This window comes from Carcharhinus amblyrhynchos, chromosome 11 (genome assembly GCF_965287045.1).
Source record: "Carcharhinus amblyrhynchos chromosome 11, sCarAmb.v2.hapA, whole genome shotgun sequence".
Taxonomy (NCBI): domain Eukaryota; kingdom Metazoa; phylum Chordata; class Chondrichthyes; order Carcharhiniformes; family Carcharhinidae; genus Carcharhinus; species Carcharhinus amblyrhynchos.
In genome coordinates this window covers 94,566,175-94,592,731 of record NC_137334.1, presented here as the reverse complement: position 1 = coordinate 94,592,731, position 26,557 = coordinate 94,566,175, and the positions used below count along the sequence as shown (strand labels likewise).

Sequence of the window (26,557 nt, the reverse complement as noted above, 5' to 3'; positions counted from 1 at the left end):
AGACTCACCATGGATTACTCTCTGGAATCGGTTGCATTCTTGGACACACGCATATCCATTAAGGACGGTCACCTCAGCACTTCACTGTATCGCAAGCCCACAGATAACCTCACAATGCTCCACTTCTCCAGCTTCCACCCTAAACACGTTAAAGAAGCCATCCCCTACAGATAAGCCCTCCGTATACACAGGATCTGCTCAGATGAGAAGAATCGCAACAGGCACTTCCAGACGCTGAAAAATGCCCTCATAAGAACAGGATATGGCACTCGACTCATCGATCAACAGTTCCGAAGCACCACAGCGAAAAACTGCACCAACTTCCTCAGAAGACAAACACGGGTTCGGCGGACAGAGTACTCTTCATCATCTAGTACTTCCCCGGAGTGGAGAAGGTACGACATCTTCTCAGGAGCCTTCAACATGTCACTGATGAAGACGAATGTCTCGCCAAAGCCATCCCCACACCCCGACTTCTTGCCTTCAAACAATCGCACAACCTCAAACAGACCATTGTCCGCAGCAAACTACCCAGCCTTCAGGAGAATAGTGACCACGGCACCACACAACCCTGCTACAGAAACCTCTGCAAGACACGCCGGATCATCAACATGAATGCCATCATCTCACGTGAAAATACCATCCACCATATACACGGTACATACTCTTGCAACTCAGCCAACGTTAGCTACCTGATACACTGCAGGAAAGGATGTCCCGAGGCATGGTACATTGGGGAGAGCATGCAGACACTACGACAATGGATGAGTGAACACCACTTGACAATCACCAGGCAAGACTGTTCTCTTTCTGTTGGGGAACACTTCAGCGGTCAGAGGCATTCGGCCTCTGATCTTCAGGTAAGCGTTCTCCAAGGCGGCCTTCACAACACACAACAGTGCAGAATCGCAGAACAGAGACTGATAGCTGAGTTCCGCACACAGGAGGACGGCCTCAACCGGGATCTTGGGTTCATGTCACACTGTCTGTAACCCTCACAACTTGCCTGGGCTTGCAAAATCTCACTAACTCTCCTGGCTGGAGACAATACACATCTCTTTAACCTGTGCTTAACCCTCTCTCCACTCACATTGTTTGTACCTTTAAGACTTGGTTACCTGTAAAGACTCACATTCCAGCCATTATTTTTTAAATTGTGTTTGTGTCTTTATATGCCCTGTTTGTGAACAGAACTCCCACTCACCTGATGAAGGGGCAGTTCTCCAAAATCTTGTGGTTTGTGCTACCAAATAAACCTGTTGGACTTTAATCTGGCGTTATGAGACTTCTTACTGTGTTTACCCCAGTCCAATGCCGGCATCTCCACATCATGTAGATGTTTACACATACATGGCGCAGTTCCAGTTTTTCAGAGGCAAGTCCTTTGAGCTGACCTCCAGATACTCCAAGTATTGTACTGAGTCTGTGTTACACAGAGAACTGTATTGGGCCCATGTTACTTTGAGTGCTGCATTGAGTCTGTGTTACTCTGAGTGCTGTAACTGGGTCTGTGTTATACAGAGTAATGTACTGGGCCCGTATTCCTGCAAAGGCTATAACTGGCTCCGTGTTACTCTGAGCGCTGTACTAAGTCTGTGTTAGTCTGAGCGTCTGTGTTACTCTGAGCGCTATACTGGGGCCATATTACTCCAATGACTGTAACTGAGTCCACGTTACTGCAACGGCTGTAACTGAATCAGAGAGAGGTTGAAAGGAATCACATAGGTACGCTTAGGAGAAGCTAGTTAAAAAATGAGTGTGAAAGGCATAGAAGGATATGCTGACTGGGTGAGATCAAGGGGGCTGGGAGAAAGCTCATGCAGAACATAAACACAAACATGGGCCAGAAATAAAAATGCTGGAGCACTCAGCACATCTAACAGCATCTGTGGAGAGAAAAACTGAGTTAACATTTCGAGTCCAATATGACTTATTTTCAGAATTGAAGAGAGGCAGAAATACGAAGGATTTTATGCTGTTGAAAAAAGAGAGGAGTTGCAGGTTTGAACAAATAGAACATAGAACATAGAACATTACAGCGCAGAACAGGCCCTTCGGCCCACGATGTTGCGCCGACCAGTTAAAAAAAAAACAACAACAATGACCCACTAACCTAAACCAATCCCTTTTCGTCCATAAACCTATCTACAGACCTCTTAAACGCCCCCAGACTAGGCGCATTTACAACTGCAGCAGGCAGGGCATTCCAATCCCTCACCACCCTCTGGGTAAAGAATCTACCCCTGACATCTGTCCTATAACTACCCCCCCTTAGTTTAAAGCCATGCCCCCTCGTGCTAGATTTTTCCATCAGAGGAAAAAGGCTATCACTATCCACCCTATCTAAACCTCTAATCGTCTTATATGTTTCAATAAGATCCCCTCTTAGCCGCCTTCTTTCCAGCGAAAACAACCCCAAATCCCTCAGCCTCTCCTCATAGGATCTCCCCTCCATACCAGGCAACATCCTGGTAAACCTCCTCTGCACCCTCTCCAATGCCTCCACATCCTTCCTGTAATGTGGGGACCAGAACTGCACACAATACTCCAAGTGCGGCCGCACCAGAGTTGTGTACAGTTGCAACATAACGCTACGACTCCTAAATTCAATCCCCCTACCAATAAACGCCAAGACACTGTATGCCTTCTTAACAACCTTATCTACTTGATTCCCAACTTTCAGGGATCTATGTACACATACACCTAGATCCCTCTGCTCCTCCACACTATTCAAAGTCTTCCCGTTAGCCCTATACTCAACACATCTGTTATTCCTACCAAAGTGAATTACCTCACATTTCTCTGCATTAAACTCCTCTCGGCCCAGCTCTGCAACCTGTCTAAGTCTTCCTGCAAACTATGACACCCTTCCTCACTATCTACCACACCTCCGACTTTGGTGTCATCAGCAAATTTACTGATCCACCCAACTATACCCTCATCCAGATCATTAATAAAAATCACAAACAGCAGTGGCCCCAACACAGATCCCTGAGGCACACCACTTGTAACCGAACTCCATGATGAATATTTACCGTCAACCACTACCCTCTGTCTCCTATCCGCTAGCCAATTCCTAATCCAGTTCCCTAGATCACCCCCAATCCCATACATCTGCATTTTGTGCAGAAGCCTACCATGGTGAACCTTATCAAACGCCTTACTAAAATCCATATACACCACGTCCACTGCCTTACCCCCATCCACCTCTTTGGTCACTTTCTCAAAAAACTCAATAAGGTTAGTAAGGCACGACCTACCCGCCACAAAACCATGCTGACTATCTCCAATCAACTCATTACTCTCCAAATAACTATAAATCCTATCCCTAATAATTTTTTCCAAAACCTTGCCCACAACAGAAGTGAGACTCACCAGTCTATAATTCCCGGGGAAGTCTCTGTTCCCCTTCTTAAACAATGGGACAACATTCGCTAACCTCCAATCATCTGGTACTATACCAGAGGCCAACGACGACCTGAAGATCAGAGCCAGAGGCTCTGCAATCACTTCTCTTGCCTCCCAGAGAATCCTGGGGTAAATCCCATCCGGACCAGGGGACTTATCTATTTTCAGACCCTCCAGAATACCCAGCACATCCTCCTTATCAACTGTAACACTGTCAATTCTACTCCCCTGCAACCCAGTGTCCTCCTCAGCTATATCCATGTCCCCCTGCGTGAACACCGAAGAGAAATATTGGTTCAATGCTTCACCAATCTCCTCCGGTTCCACACATAACTTCCCTCTGCCGTCTATAACTGGCCCTAACCTTGCCCTAACCAACCTTCTGTTCTTGACATACCTATAGAACGCCTTAGGATTCTCCTTAACCCTATCAGCCAAAGTCTTCTCATGTCCTCTTTTAGCCCTTCTTAGCTCGCTCTTCAACTCCCTCCTAGCCAATCTAAAGCTCTCTAGTGCACTATCCGAGTGCTCACGTCTCATCCGAACATAAGCCTCCTTTTTCTTTTTAACCAACGAATCAACTTTTTTGGTGCACCACGGTTCCCTAGCCTTACCAATTCCACCTTGCCTGACAGGGACATACCTATCACAGACTCGCAGTAGCTGCTCCTTGAAAAAACTCCACATTTCGGACGTTCCCAATCCCTGTAATCTCCTAGTCCGACCTATGTTTCCTAATTCTCTCCTAATAGCCTCATAATTACCCTTCCCCCAGCTAAAACCACTGGCCCGAGGTTCATGCCTATCCCTTTCCATCACTAAGGTGAACGTAACCGAATTGTGAAGTTCAAGGAGAAAATAGCGGACAAGTGAGATTAAATTACAAAGATGTTAGGGGACAAAAGGAGAATGGGAATGGTAGTGATGAAGGAACAAAGTGTTTGTTCTGAATAGGTGTTAATTGTAAAAAAAGATCAGCTCTGTCATAAGACTCCAGAAAATAGGAAGAGGAATAGGCTATTTGACCCCTTGAGCCTGCTTTGCCCTTCAATAGGACCATAACTTATTTGATATTCCTCACATCCACTTTCCTGCCTTTCCCAGTAACCCTTGATTCCCTTTCTGATCAAAAATCTATCTATCTCAGCCTTAAATATACATAAGGACACTATCCCCCACAGCTCCCTATGACAAGGGGTTCCAAAGGCTCACAACCTTCTGAGAGAAGAATTTCCCCTCATCTCAATCTTAAATTTGTGCTCCTTTATTCTGAGACCCTCTGGTCTGATACTCTCCCAATGCGGAGATGCCGGCATTGGACTGGGGTAAACACAGTAACAAGTCTTACAACACCAGGTTAAAGTCCAACAGGTTTATTTGGTAGCAAACGCCACTAGCTTTCGGAGCGCTGACGAAGGAGCAGTACTCCGAAAGCTAGTGGATTTGCAACCAAATAAACCTGTTGGACTTTAACCTGGTGTTCTGAGACTTCTTACTGATACTGTCTCATCAGGGAAACGTCCTCTCAGCATTTCCCGTGTCAAGCCCCTAAGAATCCTAAATGTGCGAAAGCAAAACAGCAGAATGTACTAGTAACAGAATAATGATTAGTGCTGTCTGAATGCAAAACACGAAAAGAAGGTACAGGCTGGCACTAAAGAAAAATAAAATGGAGCACAGGGTTCCTAGTCTGAGGTTGTTGAATTCAGCGTTGAGTCCAGAAGGCTGTAAACTGCCTCAAAGATGAGGTGCTGTTCCTCAGTTTGCGTTGGGCTTCACTGGAACATTGCAGAAGACAAGGACAGAAATGTAAGCATGACGGCATGATAGTGAATTGAAGTGCCATGTAATAGGAGGGTCAGGATCCTGGTTACAGACTGAGGAGAGATGTTCTACAAAGTGGTCACCCAGTCTGTGATTGACCTCCCCAGTGTCGAGCAGCAAAGACAGTAAGCTAAATTGAAAGAAGTGCAAGTAAATTGCTGTTTCACTTGGGAGGAGTCTTTGGGGCCTTGGACATTGAGGAGGGGGGATGTAAGGGGACACATATTGCATCTTTTGCAATTGCTGTGGAAGGTGCTGTGGGAAGGTGTCAAGGTGTTGGAGGTGGAACAGGCTGCCAGAGAGGGAATGGCCCCAGTACACTGTTGACAGGGGAGAGGTGGAGAAGATGTGTTTGGTGGTGGCATCATGCTAGATTTGGCAGAAATGGCGGAGGATAATCCTGTGAATGCAGAGGCTAGTGGGGTGGAAAATGAGGACAAGGGAGATCCTATTATGGTCCTGGGTTAGAAGGGAAGGGGTGAGGGCAGAATGGTGGGAAATAGGTTGGGCATAGTTGATGGCCCTGTCAACTATTTTGAGGGCATAAATCTTTGGTTGAGGGAAAAGGAAGACATGTTGGAAGTGCTATTATGGAATGTAGCATCATCAGAACAAATGAAATGGAGACAAAGAAAGTGGATAGATGGATATGGACTTTTGGACTGATATGGATCAGTTGCGCAAAATATTTCATGATAAAACAGCTGAATGAATTAAGCTATTGCATAATTAAGATTTAATATATATTTATCATTATAAAATAATAACACAATTTCCCCACTATTCTGTTGACTACAGTGAACTTAAAACCCCCAGGAGGACATCTGGGACTAGAATTTCATTCAACAACCTCTTTAAGGTACAGTGCTACTTCAAAATGGTTTCTGGTGAATTCGAGTGCATGTGAACTTTATGGAACAGGGCAAAATTCCAGGTATTGCACAGGTCAAAAAGCAAGTAAAGCTCCCTCTACACTGTCCCATCAAATATACCCAGAAAGTTGTAGAATGTGTTAGATAACCCACTGCAGCTAAAGGCTCCAACAGGTCTTACATAGTCCATTGTGAATATCCATCGATTGCAAAGAACAAAGAACAAAGAAAATTAAAGCACAGGAACAGGCCCTTTGGCCCTCCAAGCCTGCACCAACCATGCTGCCCAACTTAACTAAAACCCCCTACCCTTCCGGGGACCATATCCCTCTATTTCCATCCTATTTATGTATTTGTCAAGAAGCCCCTTAAAAGTCACGACCATATGCGCTTCTACTACCTCCCCCAGCAGTGAGTTCCAGGCACCTACCACCCTCTGTGCAAAAAATCTGCCTCGTACATCTCCTTTAAATCTTGACCCTCGCACCTTAAATCTGTGCCTCTTAGTATTTGACTCTTCCACCCTAGGCAAAAAGCTTCTAACTATCCACTCTGTCTATGCCTCTCATAATCTGGTAGACTTCTATCTGGTTGCACCTCAACCTCCATGAGAACAAACCAAGTTTCTCCAACCTCTCCTCATAGTTAATGGACTCCAGGCAATATGCAGGTAAATCTTTTCTGCACCCTCTCAAAGCCTCAAATCTTTTTGGTAGTATGGCAACCAGAATTGAACACTATATTCCAAGTGCAGCCTAACTAAGGTTCTATAAAGCTGTAACATGACTTGTTAATTTTTAAACTCAATGCCCCGGCCAATGAAGACAAGCATGCCGTATGCCTTCTTGACTACCTTCCCCACCTGTGTTGCCACTTTCAGTGACCTGTGTACCTGTACACCCAGATCCCTCTGCCTATCAGTATTCTCAAAGGTTCTGTCATTTACTGTACATTTCCTATCTGTATCAGACCTTCCAAAATGCATGACCTTACGTTTGCCCTGATTAAACTCCATCTGCCATCTTTCTGCCCAAGTCTCCAAACGATCTATATCCTGCTGTGTCCTCTGATGTCCTCATCGCTTTCTGCAAATCCACCAATCCTTATTTTGTCCGCAAGCTTACTAATCAATCCAGTTACATTTTCCTCCAAATCATTTATATATATTACAAACAGCAAAGGTCCCAGCACTGGTGCCTCAGAAACACCACTTGTCACAGCCCTCCATTCAGAAACACACCCTTCCACTGCTACCCTCTGTTTTCTTTGACCGAGCCAGTTTTGTATCCACCTTGCCAGTTCACCTCTGATCTCATACGGCTTCACCTTTTGCACCAATCTGCCATGAGGGACCTTATCAAAGGCCTTACTGAAGTCCATGTAGACAACATCCACCGCCCTACCCTCATCAATTATCTTTGTCACTTCCACGAAAAACTCGATCAAGTTCGTGAGACACGAACCCCCTTCAGAAAACCATGTTGCCTCTCACTAATACGTCCCCTTATTTCCAAGTGGGAATAAATCCTGTCTCGAAGAATCCTCACCAATAATTTCCCTACAACTGATGTAAGACTCACCGTCCTATAATTACCTGAATTATTTGTGCTACCCTTCTTAAACAAAGGAATAACATTGGTTGTTTTCCAATCCTCTGGAATCTCCCTTGTACCCAGTGAGGATACAAAGATTTTTCTCAAGGCCCCAGCAATTTTCTCCCAACTCTCTCTCAGAATCAAAGGACCTAGCAGGAATGAGCAAAAACTTCAGTTCTAAGCCAGAACCAACCACTGTGCTACCGTGCCACCCCAGATATAGACTAAAGCTCCATCTCCACTATGCCCGTCAAACACTCCCAGGACAGCTGCAACACAGGCTTAGTTATAGACTAAAACTCCCTCTGCGCTGTTCCCATCAAACGCCCAGGACAGGTAAAGCACAAAGCTTTTTTTTTCAGCAATATTCATAATCAGTACTTCTAAAAGACTACCCGGTTCTTAGTATTTGTAATTTTGGTTTCAACTTTAGGTAATGAACCAAAAAGCAAGCAATGGTCAAGCGAAGGACTCTGAGCACAAAACGGCAGTGGACATCAGCGGGATGAAGGTTTCAAGGAAGGCTGAAGTACAAGAAGTACCATCAGGAACATCAGCACTACAATGTAACTCACTGAGTTTTGGTATTCTACAAGAAAGCCAAAAACCAATTCTGAAAATGAATATTGACCCTGATGGCACCAGGTCAGATTCAGATCAATGGGCACATTCTGAATGTGTTGTGCAAATGTTCCAACAAAAAGAACAGAGCATAGGACTGGTGGCCAACTTGGGTCAAGAGTTTAATGGTTTAGAACTGCCTGGAGGAACAGAGCAAATTGATGCTCAGAGGCCTCAGGAAATTGTGACCATCTTGATGGATGAAAAAAGAGAGACTGAACTAAAGGTTGTAGCAAAGAAGCAATCTCTATTAGAGAAACTCAATAAGGATCTCACAGAGAAAGAGAACACCATTGAGCAACTGAACAAACGACTCGAAGAAAAAGAGAAGATCCATGGGGAAGTGTCCTCCAAATTTCAGCAAGAGATCTCAGACTTGCAGGCGATCCAGAAGAAAAGTGAGGAACAATCAAACAGGCTTGAGCAACTGGAGGATAGTAATAAATTCCTGAATGAAACTATTGAGGAAATGGATGGGATCCTTGATCAACTAAAGCAAACAATTGTCCAAAAAGATCATGAGAATATGTTATTGAGAAGAGAACAGGTAGAGAAGATGGCAGCAGCCCAACAAGTCTATGAGGAAGAGTTGGAGAAACTGAAGCTCACGCTTGGAGAACATCGAAAGGAAAACAATGGAATGAAATGGGATGCTGATGAAAGGTTCAAAATAATATCGCAGGAAGTGAAAAACAAAGAATCAATTCTGGCTGGACTTCAGAGCAAGATCGAGTTGGAGACTTACCAGAAAGTGGCTGAGATGGAAGAACTATGGCCCAAGCTGCAAAACCTGGAGTCTCTCAACAATTCACTAGAAGAGAAGTACAAGGCAGGCCAACAAAAGATCAAAGATTTGGAAATACTTGTCATCTCACTTCAGTCGGAGGTCAACAGACTGCAAGCTCTTGAGAAACAGCTGCTTCAGCAAAGCAGTTCTGTCATTCTGTCTCCAGGTGGAAAGGAACTGATGCTGAAGGTGGACAATGGAAATGTTGAAGAAAAGCAGAGGGAAGGCCAGGATGAGTTGCAGAATGAAGGACTGGAAAGGGATGAACTCATGCATGGGAAGACCACATGCTCAGAATCTCTCACTGCTTTGAAGCAGGTAAACCAAATGGTGAAGATTTCTGATCTTGGTCAACAGCTAGAGAATTACAAAGAGCGAGAGCAGGGCTCTAAAAACCTCAATGACGAGAGCATAAACATTGCAGCAAAAGAATGGAAAGATCTAAAGGTCTTGAAAGATAAACTGGAAAAAATGAATCAGAAATTTACGTCATCAAATGCAGCAAAGTTAGAAGCTGAGTGGGAACTAGGGGAAACAGTTGCCCAATTCCACATGTTAGCAGCAGAACAGTCAAGGACAGAAAACTCTGCAATACAGTTGAAAGGCCAGCATGATGTTCTTGCAGAGGAGATGACGATTAAACTGGCAAAATCTGAGAGAAACCAAGCAGAACTGGTTATAGTGCAAACTGAAACTGTTGAACAGAAACATAGTTTGCAAGAGACCTTGGAGGAGAAAGCATCCAGGTACAAGGAGCTAATCTCTTTGCTTTCCTCTCCGGAGGGTTCTGACCAGGAAGTCATCAGGGTTAAGCAGCAGCTTGAAGAGCTGGAAAACAGTCATAGGCTGGAGATTCAAGGAATGCTGGAAACTATTGAAACCATTCAAGCTGAACGGAAAACATTGGAGCAACAAAAGGAAGACCTGAGGAAGAAGATTTCTTTCTTGGAAGAGGACCTTCTGCAATTGAAGGAGAGTACTGCAAAAATGGAACTGGCTAATGAGTTAGAGAGAGCACAGGCTGAGGTAGAGCAGTTATGCACACAATTGGCACAACTATCCTCTGAGAAGGTTGCACTGGAGAAAATAGTGGCGAGGATGGGCCAACAGCAAGTAAACAATGAAGCTTGCAAGCTGGAGGATGCCCAGGACGGGAAGGAGGGAGCAAAAGGGCAACAGTTATTCCTTGCAAAAGAAAACAAAGAACTTCAGGCTGAACTGCAGGCCATGCGTGAGCAAGTGAGCTCACTGCAGCAATCGATGGCACAGGCGAGCTCAGACTTTGAGCGGCAGATGGCCAAGAAAACCTTGGAATGGAGCAGACAAACAGAGGTACAAATTAACTCCTGCAGTGGCTGTGCCATACATTCTTTTGTCCATAATTGATCTGTTTTTCTTTCCAACTGTGGTCAGTGACAAAAAGGCAAACCTGCATTCACATCCCCCAGTGTTTCACCCACCGTGAATTACCTAGAATGACAGCAATTGGTCTAGAATCACACACAGCAGCCACTTTGCACAGCAAGATTCTGTTATATATTAGATGTTTTGGCTGGTATTACAAGACAAAAAATGAAGTAGTGCACAATGTAGTTTTGAACCAACTCAATGTTTACTTAAGAACAGTTGCTAGATTGTGTCCAATACGGAAGAAAGATAAGAACGTATGAATGCCTCTGGCGATGTCACAGTACATCGTGTGACTAATCACACAGAGATGTGCGCTTTACAATATGTAACATCCCTCCCCCCTTTATTTCAATAGTATGACAACAAACTTTTAAACATTAATGATTGCCCACTATGCACATCAGGAGCAAGAGAGTAGCAAGAGGAAGAGTAGGCCCATTCAAGGGCAATGGAGGGAAGTTATGTGTGGAACCACAGGAAGTGGGTGAGATCCTCAATGAGTACTTTGTATCAGTATTCACCAAGGGAAAGGACATGACAAGAGATCAGGGATGGGTGTGTGAACACTCTAGAGAATGTCAATGTATCAAAGGAAGAAGTGTGAGTATCCTAAAATGCATTAAGATAGTCAAGTCCCCAGGGCCAGATGAGATCTATCCCAGGTTACACTGGGAGGCAAGGGAAGAAATAGCTGGGGCTTTAACAGATATCTTCACATCCTCTTTGACCACAGACAAGGTTCTAGAGATCTGGAGAATAGCCAATGTCGGTCCCTTGTTTAAGAAAGCAAGCAGGGATAATCCAGCAAGTTTTATGCTGGTGAGACTGATGTCGGTGGTGGAGAAGCTTTTGGAGAAGATACTGAGTGTCAGAATATATGCACATTTGGAAGAAAATGGATCAGTTAGTGACAGGCAGCATGGTTTTGTTTGGGGAAGATCATGTCTCACCATGCTTTGGAGAGAGTGCAAAGAAGATTCATCAGGATATTGCCTGGTCTTGAGGGTGTTGGCTATGAGGAGATGTTAAGTAACCTAGGACTGTTTTCATTGGAAAGACAGAGGCTGAGAGGAGGCCTGATTGAGGTCTACTAAATTATGAGAGTCACAGACAGGGTGGATAAGAACATAAGAAATAGGAGCAGGAGTAGGCCATCTAGCCCCTCAAGCCTGCCCCGCCATTCAAGATCATGGCTGGTCTGAAGTGGCTCAGTTCCACTTTCCCGCCTTCTCCCCATAACCCTTAATCCCCTTGCCTATCAAAAACCTATCTACCCGCGTCTTAAATATATTTAGCGAGGCAGCCTCCACTTCAACGGGCAGAGAATTCCAGAGATTCACCACCCTTTGAGTGAAGAAGTTCCTCCTCAACTCCGTTCTAAACTGCCCCCCCCCTTACCTTGAGGCTGTGCCCTCTAGTCCTACTGTCCTTTCTGAGCAGGAAGAGCCTCTCCACCTCTATCCTATCCATCCCATTCATCATCTTATACGTCTCAATGAGATCTCCCCTCATTCTTCTAAACTCTAATGAGTACAAGCCTAGTTTATTCAGCCTCTCCTCATAGCTCAACCCCCTCAACTCCGGTATCAGCCTAGTAAGCCTCCTCTGCACTCCCTCCAAGGCCAAAATATCCTTGCGTAAGTGCGGCGACCAAAACTGCACACAGTACTCCAGCTGCGGCCTCACCAGTGCCCTGTACAGTTCCAGCAAGACCTCCCTACTTTTATATTCAATCCCCCTCGCTATGAAGGCCAGCATCCCATTCGCCTTCCTGACCACCTGCTGCACCTGTAGGCTGGGTTTTTGCGACTCATGCACAAGGACCCCGAGGTCCCTCTGCACCGTCACACGCTGCAGTTTTTCGCCATGTAAGTAGTAGTCCTTCCTACCATTATAACTACCAAAGTGGACAACTTCACATTTACCAACATTAAATTCCATTTGCCAGTTCCTGGCCCATTCGCCCAGCCTATCTAGATCCTTCTGCAGACTTTCCACACCCTCCGCACAATTTGCCGTTCCTCCAATCTTGGTGTCATCAGCAAATTTCGACACCATACACTCGGTTCCCTCCTCCAGATCATCTATATAAATGGTAAATAGCTGAGGCCCCAGCACTGATCCCTGGGCCACTCCACTAGTCACCAACTGCCAATCCGAATAGCACCCATTGACCCCCACTCTCTGCCTCCTATTTGACAGCCAATCCTCTATCCACGCTAAAATAGTCAGAGGATTTTCCAAGGGTGGAAGTGGTTCAAGGTGAGAGGGGAAAGTTTAAAGGAGCTGTGTGGGGGATGCTTTTCATGCAGAGAGTGGTGGGTGCCTGGAATGCGCTGCCAGAGGAGGTAGTGGAACCAGGCACATTAGCAAAATTGAAGATGCGTCTGGATGGGCACATGAATAGGGAGGGAATAGGGGGATTTGGACTGAGTAAGGGCAGAAGGGTTTTTCAGTTTAGTTAGGACATCACTATTGGCACAGGCTTGGAGGAGTGAAGGGCTGTTCCTGTGCTATACTTTTCTTTGTTCTTTGTACTTTGTTTTATTAGTTACATTACCCTCCAAACCAGGCAGCATCCTGGTAAATCTCCTCTGCATTCTCTCCAATGCTTCCACATCCTTCTTATAATGAGGTGACCAGAACTGAACACAATACTCCAAATGTGATCTCACCAACGTCCGATATAGTTGCAGCATAATCCCATTGCTCTTAAACTCAAACCCCTGTTAATAAACGCTAAAACCCATCAGGCATCAGTAATGTCAAGGAGGCAGGGATTATTAGGGGTAGTGCATGATGGAGGTGGGCCTAATAGAGGGCAATCGGTGAGGGTGTGGGCCCAGCTGCAACTCTCCAGAGAGGATCAGTGGGGGAAGGGAGAGAGCAGCAATCAGGGCTGGAGGGGGTGGTGGAGGTTGGCAGTCTGCTGGGGGGCTCTAAGCTGCAAGGGAGCAGTCAGAACTGCGGGAGGAAGGCGGTGGTTGAGACAGTAGGCAGGGGAAACTGGGGGGGTGGTAGTGGCAGAAGATTGGGACTGCGGCGGGGAGGCAGGGGAGGAGGGGTGGTTGAGGCTGGCTCGGGCAATCTTGGGGAGACAGTGATTGGGCTGTGAGAGGGTGGAGGGCCGGTGATGTGGTGTCATGGAGCTGACAGATCTTATTTTCTGATATAATGAGAATCCAGGATTCAATGGGCCAAATCTTAAGCAGTGTTCAGTATTATTTGGATGACATTCTAATCATAGGCAAAACTGACAAAGCTGACAAAAAATTTACAAAACTTAGGAAACACTGGAGCATCGAGAGAAGTACAACCACCGAGTGAAGAAGGAAAAATGTGAATTTTTCAACTCATCCATCATTTATCTGGGTCACATAATAGACACAGTTGAAGTTGAATTAACTGTGGAAAATCGAGTGTTGTTATGAGGGTCAGGGTGATCGTTCCTCCATGATTACAAAGCCAAATCCTGGGTCAACTACACAAAACTCACCTAGGAGTGTAGATGCTGGCAGATTGGCGCATGCACAGTGGCCTGCTCAACACTATGCTCCCAATCTCTGCAGGGAGAATAGGCCTGTGATTACAGAGTGTGGGAGATTCTTCTCTGAACTCCCAATGAAGAAACCAGTGTGATTTACTCCATTTTTCACATGAATTTGACAGAGGTTTTTGGAGAGAATTCCGCTCACAGCCTTCAATGGGTCCCGCTAAGTTAATGTTTATCCTCTCCCAAAGCCAATCCCATGGGTGAAGTGGCTGTAGAGGTGGGATATTCCATATTTTAGCACCACATTTTCTTCTACTTGTGAGTTAAGTCTCAGCTAAAAGTAGCTTCATGCACTCCGCTCCACTCCTGGATGAGCTTTGTGCAATTGATCCAGAATTTGGCTTTGTAATCCTGGAGGAACCTGGACCGTCATATCAATACTGTATTTTCCACAGTTATTTCAACTTCAACTGTGTCTATGACGTGACCCAGATAAATGATGGATGATTTGAAAGATTCACATTTTTCCTTCACTCAGTGGTTGTACTTCTCCCGATGCTCCAGTGTTTCCTCAGTTTAGTAAATATTCCTAGTCAGTTTTGCCTGTGATTAGAATGTCATCCAAATAAAACTGTACACCGCTTAAGATTTGGCCCATTGAATTCTGGATTCTCATGAACTTATATAAGAAAATAAGAACATAAGAACCCGGAGCAGGAGCTGGCCATCTGGCCCCTCAAGCCTGCTCCAACATTTAATAATTTAATAAGGCTCTGTTCCATTTATTAACAGTGCCAATGTCATTCCAAATGGTGGGCACTTATATCGGAACAATCCCTTGTGGGTAACAAACATTATCAGCGGTTGCGACTCAGTTGCCACCTTCATTATTTTGATTACCTCTATTAAATCTCCCTTAACCTTTGCTTTATGGAGAATGATCTCTGGTTGAAGGAAGAACATTGGCCAAGGTTCCAGGAAATCTCCTGTTCTTATTGAAATTGAAATATTTAAATAATACCTGGGCCATTGCCAGAGACTGCCCTGAGTTCCACATCTCATCTGAAAGGTAGCACTTCAATCAGTGCCACATCAGCTTAGGTTATCTCCTCAAATCTCTGGACTAGAATCTGAACCTTTGCTTCGCTGCACCACACAACTTGATCCTAGGCCTTAGTCTTGAAGTACCTGGCCCCTGTCAGATGATATGTAGTTCTGGATAAAGTTTCTCTCGAAACATCCTCTTTGGGTTAGAGTCTTGTCACTGTTTATTATCTCCCTACCAAGCCATGATACACATCATTCAGATAAATCAGAGGCTTGGATCTGGGTTCTGTTGGCACATGACAAGTGAGTGAGTGTATGAGGAGATGGTGAGTGTATGAGGAGTACGAGTGTCTGAGGAGGGAGTGAGTGAAGTGAATGAATGTGCAAGGAGAGAGTGAGTGAAGACAGAATGGCTTACTGGAATAAATGGTGTGTGAGGCTGTGAGAAAAGCATAAAATAGTGAAGAGAATGAATGTGTGAGGTAAGAGTGAGTAAGAGGAGGAGCTGAATATTCTGAAAATCTCCATGAATGGGAGAATATGAGTGTTCCGAATGGATTTTGAGTATGGGCTAATCACCTTGCTTGTTGACAGTTTTTGTCCAATGCCCTATCCCTCCCTGATGGTAGCCATGTTACAGTGCGGTTTGTGTAACTAGCCATGGGTACATTGCCCTGCGAAGTGAGTGTGTGTGTGAACAGGATCAGGCCCATGTGTGATGCCCTTATCTGGTGATACTTGCTGCCAAAGTTCACCTATGAGGAATAGGTACTTGGCTGACATTTTGGAGGGATTTCAGTAACTATGGAACCCCAGTGAGGGTTCTCACCTTCGGGGAAGAACCCTAGTTATGCTTGAAGTAAGATTTGAACTCTCCTTTCAGATGACTTTCTCTTTCTCTTTTTCTATTTTTCCCCTATTGCCAGGCAATAAATGAAGCATTGCTGGCTGAGAGGAAGGACAGACAACACACAGCAGAGGAACTAAAGTTCAAGGATACTGAGCTCCTGTCGCTGGCTGAATCATTAACACAGTATGTCATAGTCTGTGAAGGTCTTTCTAATTGTCTGTTGCTACCCATCATATTTTACAATTTCTCTGGTTAATAATGAGTTCACTGGTAGAGCCTGCATTCTGAGTCAGAAGGCGTAGGATTCAAATCCCAATCGAGATATCCTGAGCAAGTGGAGGCCTGAGTTCAGGCTCTGCCTGAATTCTGCATTGACAGACAGAAAGGTCTTTGCATTCAGTGGGTAGTCACTGACCCCCCACCCCTCCCAAAAAGCCTTCTGTTGTGCAAGACTATCTACTCCATCAGCTGGCTAGAAAAATGGTTACAGATCAAGCATTGTCCTCTGTTAATTCGGCTGCAAACGCTCACCATTTTCCCAGGAAGAGATTAATGATAAAACAATCATTCAGTTATTTGGCGTTTCAGGGAAGCTCAACCCAGATGACACTCACACTCTGACTGCTCTGGAAGCTGCAAAATGTGTTAAAGGTGAAATGGGATGATTTTCTTTGTGTAGATACAGCAGTGACAAAGCTAACGATATTTAGAGTTAGTATTTGATATTGGAATGAGCTTTACCCTGTCAGTATGTTAGACAGTTCCATCTCCCTAATGTAGCCTTCTGCTGTTAAGTACCAGCTACTCCACAGCAAGTATACAAAATACATACAGGAGAGCTGACACTGAGACACCCTGAGACAGTACAGAACCATGATACGGAGATGCCGGCGTTGGACTGGGGTAAACACAGTAAGAAGTCTCACAACACCAGGTTAAAGTCCAACAGGTTTATTTGGTCGCAAACGCCACTAGCTTTCAGGGCTCTGCCTCTTCGTCAGGTGACAAGACTTCTTATAGTACAGAACCAGACAGGAGTGAATTGCTTTCCTTTGCCTACTGCGTAATGTGTGTATAACACACACACACGCACACGCACACACACACACACACACGCATATACAAACACATGCATATACACACACACATATACACACTCACACGCACATAGACACAACACATACACACATGCATGCCCTGGTTCTCCAAATGAATAGTTAACTGAGTACCATTCACCATACCAGACGAGAGTGAGTGTATTTTTTACTCAGTGTTCACTGTGAGTTTACTATGTGGTGGTCATCAGTTTATTTCACCACCAGATGGGGGTCCACACATTCCTTCTTCTGATCAGTGAGTTGTATTTGGATCAGAACCTATGTTATCCATTCTCTTGCAAACTTTGTGGTTATCATTGTTATACACATTGAATAATACAAATTACTGCTGCATTATTTGCACTAACCAAAATCCAGGGCTTAGCAACACAATCAATAGGTTAATATGGGTAGTTGGAGTAAGTCCAGTAGCAGTTCTACTCCTGGACGAACAAAGGCCAAAATGTTGTCTGATTTCAAGAAGAAATTAGATATATCTCTCAAAGCTAAAGAGATTAAGGGATATGGGGGGAAGGCAGGATCAGGATATTGAATTTGGTAATCAGCCATGATCAAAATGAATAGCAGAACAGGCTGAAGGGGCCAAATGACCTCCTCCTGCTTCTGGTTTCTATGTTTCTATGAACAAATCTAAGGTTATTGAATCACATCATGGCAAATTGTGAAACTGAATTCAATGTGTTTGTTATTTGTGGACTAGAGCCAGGATGAAATTATTCTGAGACTGTTTTTTATTCTAAAAACCAAACTGGTTTACTAATTACCCAGTTTGACCATTATGTGATTCCTCAGCCCCAAACCCTGGAATTCCCTCCCTAAAATTCTCCATCTCATTTCCCTCCTTTCAGATACATCTTAAAGCCAATATGTTTGATAAGACTCCAGGATGGTACGTTGCCTCTCTAGTACTAGGGTCAAAGATATGTCAGAGCGGCTATAGAACATTCTGGTGAGGGAGCATTAACAGCCAGTTGTCGTGGTATGCATTGGTACTATTATTGGTATTATTTTAAACACCCTCCAGTGAAACAAACAAAAACAGGAACCAATTCTTTAATTCATTGAACAATCTTCCTTTATTTAACACTTCAGGTACCAACTCAAACTTAAACAGTTGCAACTCTTTTACTGAACATTAACTCTTAACTGAGCTAACTCTTACAATGGTGAATCTCTATAGAATTATTGTTGGCAAAGGACTGCCCATTGTCTTTTCATAGGATCTCTACAGTACAGAAAGAGGCCATTCGGCCCATTAACTCTGCACCAACCACAATCCCACTGAGGCCCTACCCACATATTCCTATATATTTACCCGCTAATCCCTCCATTCTACGCATCTCAGGACACTAAGGGCAATTTTTTTATCATGGCCAATCAACCTAATCCACACATCTTTGGACTATGGGAGGAAACTGGAGCATCCAAAGGAAACCCACGCAGACACGAGGAGAATATGCAAATTCCACACAGACAGTGACCCAAGCCGGGAATTGAACCCAGGTGCCTGGAGCTGTGAAGCAGCAGTGCTAACCACTGTGCTACCATGCTGCCCCTTTTATCTACAAATTCTTTCACCTGTGTCGAGAATACTCTCTATCATCCAGCCAATTGTCTAACCAGAAATCAATTGCACGGCTCTAACCGCGAATGAAATTACTTGCAAATGATGTCATTATGCTTAGTTCAAACTGGTACGCCTTACGCAATACTGGGGCCACCAAGTTTACTGGAAAATAAACAACTTCCCATATTCTATCAATACAAGAAGCTTCAGATCCCTGACTCAGAGTCATTTTATGACCGTTTTTTGGTTTTATTTATAAGTTGACCAAAGATCCCAGCATGTTTAATTCTCAGTCACAATAGCCATTTTAAAGTCAATATTGCCAATATTATTGTTAAAAGCATTGTTGTAGTTGTTCTTTCTCTGTCTACAGTACCAATGACATAGGTTGAAAAGAGAGTTGAGGATCTAAAAGCTGAATATAGAGAGTTTGAAAGTAAATTGAAAAATAGGACTTCAAAAGTAGTGTTTTCCAGATTAGTAGCATTGCCACGTACTAGTCAGAGTAGAAATAGCAGGATTTATCAAATGAATGCATGGCTTGAAAGATGATGCAAGAAAGATTCCTGGGACTTTGGGAAGGTTTTGAATGAGGTGGGACCAGGACAAACAGGACAGGTTACACCTTTGGAGGACTGGGACTGATATCCTAGGGGGAATATTTGCTAATGTGGTTAAGGGTTTAAGCTAGAATGGTAAGGGGATGGGAACCTAAACAGGGTGACAAAAAAAGTGAGAATAAATATGGAGTCAATTTGGGTAGATGTTAAACAAAAAGCAAGGGAAAAAAGACATTGGTAAGACTAGTGTATAGATCCCCAAACAGTAGCCACTGAAAGAGTACAATCAACAAATAATAGCAGTGTGTAAAAAGAATAGAACTGTAAGTTTAATCTTCATCTTGATTGGGTGAATGAAGTTGGAAATGATAACAGAGGTCCCAGCACTGATCCCTGCCGAACACCACTAGTTACAGACCTTCATTCAGAAAAACATCCTTCCACCGCCACCTTCTGTTTTCTATGGCCAAGTTCTGAATCAATCTAGTTAGTTCACCCCTGATCCCTTGAGATTTAATCTTTTGCACCAGCCTGCCACAAGGGACCTCATCGAATGTCTTAGTAAAGCCCATGTAGACAACATTCACAAACCTTCCCATGTCAATCATTTTTGTCACCTCCTCAAAAAACTCAATTAAATTAGTGAGACATGACCTCCCTCGTACAAAACCATGCTGTCTGTTGCTAACAACACCATTTGGTTCCAACTGTGTATAGATCCTAGCCCTAAGAGTCTTCTCCAACAATTTCATTATCACTACCGTCAAGCTCATTGGCCTATAATTACCCATGATATGGAGTTGCCAGCATTGGATTGGGGTAGGCACAGTAAGTAGTCTCACAACACCAGGTTAAAGTCCAACAGGTTTAACTGATAGCACTGCCCGTTCATTAGGTGAGTGCAAGATTTGTTTCACAAACAGGGCATATGTAGATACAAACTCAATTACAAGATAATGGTTGGAATGCGAGTCTTAACATGTAACCAAATCTTTACAAGTGCAGACAATGAGAATGGAGAGAGGATTAAGCACAGGTTAAAGAGATGTGCATTGTCTCCTGCCAGGACAGTTAGTGAGATTTTGCAAGTCCAGGCAACTCATGGGGGTTACAGATAGTGTGACATGAACCCAAGATCCCGGTTGAGGCAGTCCTTATGTGTGCGGAACTTGGCTATCTGTTTCTGCTCAGCAACTCTGCGCTGTCATGTGCCATGAAGGCCGCCTTGGAGAATGCTTACCCAAAGATCAGAGGCCGAATGCCCTTGATTGCTGAAATGTTCCCTGACAGGCAGGGGACACTCCTGCCTGGTGACTATCCAGTGGTGTCTATTCATCCATTGTCGTAGCATCTGCACGGTCTCCCCAGTGTACCATGCCTCAGGACATCCTTTCCTGCAGCATATCAAGTAGACAACGTTGGCCAAGTCACAAGAGTATGTACTGTGTATCTCGTGGATGGTGTTCTCACATGAGATGATGGCATCTGTGTCGATGATCTGGCACGTCTTGCAGGGTTGTTTGGTGCCGTGGTTACTATTCTCCTGAAGGCTGGGTAAATTGCCACGTACAGTGGTCTATTTGAGGTTGCGTGGTTGTTTGAAGGCAAGAAATGGGGGTGTGGGGATGGCTTTGGTGAGATGTTCATCTTCATCAATGACATGTTGAAGGCTCCGGAGAAGATGTCATCGCTTCTCTGCTCCAGGGAAGTACTGGAAGACGAAGGGTACCCTGTCCACCGTGTCCCGTGTTTGTTTCCTAAGGAGGTCGGTGCGGTTTTTGGCTGTGGCGTGTCGGAACTGTTGATCAATGAATCGAGTGCCATATCCTGTTCTTATTAGGGCATCTTTCAGCATCTGGAAGTGTCTGTTGCAATCCTCCACATCTGAGCAGATCCTGTGTATACGAAGGGCTTGTCCATAGGGGATGGCTTCTTTAATGTGTTTAGGGTGGAAGCTAGAGAAGTGGAGCATCGTGAGGTCATCCGTGGGCTTGTGTGGAACACCTCCACCACTTGCCTTCAAACAACCGCGCAACTTCAAACAAACCATTGCACGCAGCAAACTATCCAGCCTTCAGGAGAACAGTGAACACGACACCACACAACCTGCCGCAGCAACCTCTGCTATACGTGTCGGATCATTGACACGGATGCCATCATCTCACATAAGAGCACCATCCAGCAAGTACACGGTATACACTCTTGTGACTCGCCAACATTGTCCACCTGATAGGCTGCAGGAAAGGATGCTTCGAGGCATTGTACATTGGGGAGACCATGCAGACACTATGACAACGGATGAATGAACACTGCTCGACAATCACCAACCAGGAGTGTTCTCTTTCTGTTGGGGAACACTTCAGCGGTCATGGGCATTCAACCTCTGATCTTTGGGTAAGCGTTCTCTAAGGTGGCCTTCACGACACACGACAGCGTAGAATCGCTGAGTAGACACTGATAGTCAAGTTCAGCACACATGAGGATAGCTTCAGCTGGGATCTTGGGCTCATGTCACACTATCTGTAACCCCCACGACTTGCCTGAGCTTGCAACATCTCACTAACTGGCTGGAAACAATTCACACCTCTAACTTGTGCTTAACTCTCTCTCCACTCACATTGTCTGCACCTGTAGAGACTTGGTTACCGGTTATAAATCGCATTCCAACCATTATCTTGTAATTGAGCTTCTGTCTACATGTGTCCTGTTTGTGAAACAAATCCTGCACTTACCTGATGAATGGACAGTGCTCCCAAAGCTCATGCTACCAAAAAAGCTTTAACCTGGTGTTGTGACACTACTGACTATAATTATGAGGTTATCCTTGCTACCCTCCTTAAATAATGGGACAACATTGGCTATCCTCCAATCCTCTGGTTACTCACTAGTGTCCAATGAAGAAACAAAGATTTCTGATTGAGGCCCAGCAATTTCATTTCTTGTCTCCCTCAGTAATCTGGAATAGATGCCATCTGGCCCTGGGGATTCGTCTATCTTAATGTTTTTAAATTTCACCAACATTTCCTCCCTCGTAATGGTGACTTGTTCTAAAGGGTTTACACACCCCTCTGAGACACCATTAATCGACTTGTCCCTCTCCTTTGTGAATATGGATGCAAAGTGCTCATTAAGGATCTCACCCACTTCCTTTGATTCTATCATAATTTCCCTCCTTTATCCTTAAGTGGACCAACTCTTTCTCCAGTTACCCTCTTGTTTCCAATATGCGTATAGCACTGTTGATGACCCCTTCCATCACTTTAATGACGATTGAGAGTCGACTGATTTTTACCTTTGAGGTCCTACTTTTTAGTTTGAGTCCTCACACCCTGAATTCAGCTTCTAGGACCTCATCCTGTTTTTTATCTATATTGTTGGAGCCTAAATGCACCACGACAGCTGGCTGTTTATCTTCCCCTCCAGAATGCCCTGCAGCCGCTCTGAGACATCCTTGACCCTTGCACCAGGGAGACAACATACCATCCTGGACTCCTGCTTGCATCTGCAAAAACGTCTGTCTGTTCCCCTTATAATTGAGTCCCCTCTCACTATAGCTCTGCCACTCTTTTTCCTGCCCTCCTGTGCTGCAGAGCCAGCCATGGTGCCATGAACCTGGTTGTTGCCACCTTCCCCTAGTGAGTCATCTCCCCCACAGTATCCATAATGGTATACCTGTTTTGGATGGAGATGACTGCAGGGATGCCTGCACTGCCTTCCTACTCTTCCCCTGTCTGGTGGTCACCCATTCCCTATCTCCCTCAGTAATTTTTATCTGCAGTGGGACCAAAGTGCTATCCATGACTTCTTCAGCATTTATGGATGCTCTAAAGTGAATCCATCCTTAGCTCCCGTCAAACAGTCTAACAGGAGCTGCAGTTGGACACACTTCTTGCATGTGAATGAGCCAGGGACACCAGAAGGGTCCCTAAATTCCCACATCGCACAAGATCTGATTTAAAATAAAGAGGAGAATTTACAAATTAATGAATTCGTACAGCAGGAGCCAAACACATAGTTGGATTGACGGGTCTGATTCTGATTGTTCTGTACAAGCTCCCCACTGGAAATTATGTTTTTAAAATGTTGGGTGAAAGACTAAAATTAGAATGGAGGCTGGGTACAATTCGATTTAATCTCCTATATAAGTGAAGTTTACTCTTCTACAATCCATTCTCAGAGCCAGGAGAGCTAAGGAAGATTTGGAGAACACTTTAAAAAAGGCACAGGAAGATGCAAAAAGCAGGGAAGAGGAATCTCAACGAGAAATCAAGAATCTTAAGGAGACACTCAGATCATTAAAGGAGAGGACAGTGGAACTGCTCAGGTGAGGGTGTGTAGTGATGTGATGGGATATGTACTGAGTGTGACGGTGTGTAGTGAGTGTGATGGGCTGTGTAGTGGGTGTGATGTTGTGTACTGAGTGTGATGGTGTACAGTTAGTGTGACAGTGTGTGTGGTGAGTGTGGCAGGTGTAGTGAGTGTGACGAGGTATGTGGTGAGTGTGATGTTGTGTACTGAGTGTGACGGTGTGCAGTTAGTGTGATAGAGTGTGTAGTGAGTATGCCAGTTTGTGTAGACAGTGCAATGCCGTGCTTAGACTGAACTGATTCTCTGTGTCTCTCAGGGAGAAGGATGCCCTCTGGCAGAAATCAGATAAATTGGAATTTAATCAGCGACAGTCAGATCAAAAACGTTTGTCAAGAAAGGACCGGCTTGGAAGCAAAAAGTGATTTTACTCAGCAAGGTGGCGACTTGGGACCTTTAATGGATATGTGTTTTTTTAGTGTTTGGAATGGGTGCAATTCTGATCATTTTTGGTATGTGGCATGTTATTGGGATGAGAAGCACTTTCCATTTTAGGTATGGAACTATCAGATTTCTGAAAAAACACTCAGGTGCAATGCCAGAGATTCTGATCTCATCCATTTTGGCATCAAATTTTACAGCAGCAATTTCCAGTCTGTGAGAGTGGAGAGTGAATTCATGCAAAATAAATCGAACCTGAATGTTTTACATAAGTGACCACACAATAACCCAAAGCACTTTTCAGCACAAGAGAGTACCCTTATGGCAGTTAATTTTTACAAAAAGGATCACCAAAAACCATAATGTAATAATCATTAGCCAGAGCATCTGTTTCTTGATATTGGTTCAAGGATAATTATCCATGGAGCCTTGGAAACCCTCTGTTCTCCTATTGTAATCGTACCCATTGGATGTGAACACCCGAGAGGACAGACAGATTCTCAATTTACTATCACCTCCAACAGTGCAGCACTCCCCCAGTACTGACCTTCTGACAGTGCAGCACTCCCTCAGCACAGACCCTCTGACAGCACAGCACTCCCTCAGTACTGATCCTCTGATGGTGCAGCACTCCCTCAGTACTGATCCTCTGACAGTACTACACTCCCTCAGCACTGACCCTCTGACAGTGCAGCACTCCCTCAGTGCTGATCCTCTGATAGTGCAGCACTCCCTCAGTACTGACCCTCTGACAGTGCTACACTCCCACAGCACTGACCCTCTGACAGCGCAGCACTCCCTCAGTACTGACCCTCTGATAGTGCAGCATTACCTCAGTACTGACCCTCTGACAGTGCGACACTCCCTCAGTACTGACCCTCTGACAATGTGGCACTCCCTCAGTACTGACCCTCTGACAGTGCGGCACTCAGCCCAGACCCTGTGACAGTGCAGCACTCCCTTAGTACTGACCCTCTGACAGTGCAGCACTCCTCAGTACTGACCCTCTGACAGTGCGGCACTCTCTCAGCCCAGACCCTGTGACAGTGCAGCACTCCTTCAGTACCGCGCCTTCTTCAGAAGGAGAATCATATTGACACTTGAAAATTAAGTTTGTTTCTCTGTTCACAGATGCTGCCAGACTTACTGAGTATTTCCAGCACTTTCTGTTTTTATTTCCCTTCATCTAGTTCTTAAAAAGTTATTAGCAAGTTATAATGTTTTAATGTACTCGAACAAAATCTCTGGAGTAGTTTTCCTTTGTTTTATTTTGCCAGAACTGGGTCAGATTTTGCATTTACAATAACGACATAGCTGCAGTAATTATGATCATTATTCCAATGAAATTGTCAGCATTTCAAAAAATGTGCACAAACACAATATTGTAAAAATCCTGAATTTAGAGTGATCCATTCTTCACAGCTTCAGATCTTTCACTCACTAACTGGAAGATTAACATTAATGGAAAAATAGCCCTCACTTGAATCTTGACTTTGTGTCCCAGGGTCACTGCTGCTTAGAAAATTTGCATTATATTTTCCCACCTAATATACTGGGAAATGTGGCCAGTAATTTGTGCACAGCTAGATCCCACTAATAGAAAAGAGATAATGATCCGATAACCTGTTTTTTTAGTATTGTTAGTTGAAGGTAAATATTGATGCAGGACTTTGAATGACACCTTGGGATCTTTCGTCCATATGGAGGATTTGTAACTGTCAACCAAATAGCCTTTTCAGTTTCACCAGAATTCTTTATAATTAATAAACAAGTAAATGAAAAAAATATGCACAATGTTTTGAATGCTCCTTTGATTTTTCTCCTCAGTTGTTCAAATCAATGTCTGAGTGATGAATTTCTGGAGATTCCAGAAAAATCCAGATCTATTGTCAACCATGAATTATTCAGACTTCAACCAGGTTAAAGAGGCCTTTAAGCACCTGAGTGTTTTTACACACAGATTGGGAGCAACCAATAGACGAACATTTTACTGCTCTCTCCTCCTGTGTCATTGACTTGTTGGGTTTGTTTCAGGCTGTTTCACCAGAAACCATATCAGTGAAATCAATCTCTTTCCCTGTTGGGATGCTTTCCTTTATTTATTCATGGGATGGGAGTAATGCTAGCATTTATTATCCATTTCTAATTGCCCTTGAAAAGGTGGTAGTGAGCTGCCTTCTTGAAATGTTGCTGCCCAAGTGGTGTAGGTACACCCAGAGTGCTGTTAGGGATGGAGTTACAAAGGGACAGCGACATATTTCCAAGTCAGGATGGTACATGACTTGGATGGGAATTTCCAGGAGGTAATATTCTCATCTCTCAGCAGCACTTGGAAATTCTAGTTGATAGAGATCACATGCATACATAGACTTGTAAAATATACGTGTTAGTGCTAGGATTATTCATCCATACTTTTTATTCAATTATTTTGATGTGTTTTTCAGCAAGAAAAATAAACTTTTAAAAACTTTTTGTAATGATTTCAATAAGTCCATTGAGGTTGGCCACTTAGAAAATGAACACCCTGATTGAAATCTTTATTGCTTGTCCAATCAGGAAGCCTGTTCCATATATATACAGTATATATATATATACAGTAGGACTAGGGGGCACAGCCTCAAGATAAAGGGGAGGCGGTTTAGAACGGAGTTGAGGAGGA

The 26,557-nt window shown here is 44.2% G+C and overlaps 1 protein-coding gene across 5 annotated transcripts in view; it reads left to right on the top strand.

Moving 5' to 3' along the window:
- The window catches only part of LOC145350364 (uncharacterized), a 57,557-nt gene extending 31,883 nt beyond the window's left edge, over positions 1-25,674 (top strand). For all 5 annotated transcript variants that reach the window (XM_080199607.1, XM_080199609.1, XM_080199608.1 and 2 more), the window contains 5 exons: positions 6,031-6,091; positions 8,133-10,439; positions 15,984-16,090; positions 23,330-23,476; positions 23,777-25,674. In XM_080199607.1, coding sequence (XP_080055733.1) covers positions 6,031-6,091; positions 8,133-10,439; positions 15,984-16,090; positions 23,330-23,476; positions 23,777-23,882 — 2,728 coding nt within the window. In that variant the 3' untranslated portion in view covers positions 23,883-25,674. The remainder of the gene's footprint in view (positions 1-6,030; positions 6,092-8,132; positions 10,440-15,983; positions 16,091-23,329; positions 23,477-23,776) is intronic.
- The last annotated feature ends 883 nt before the right edge of the window (positions 25,675-26,557 follow it).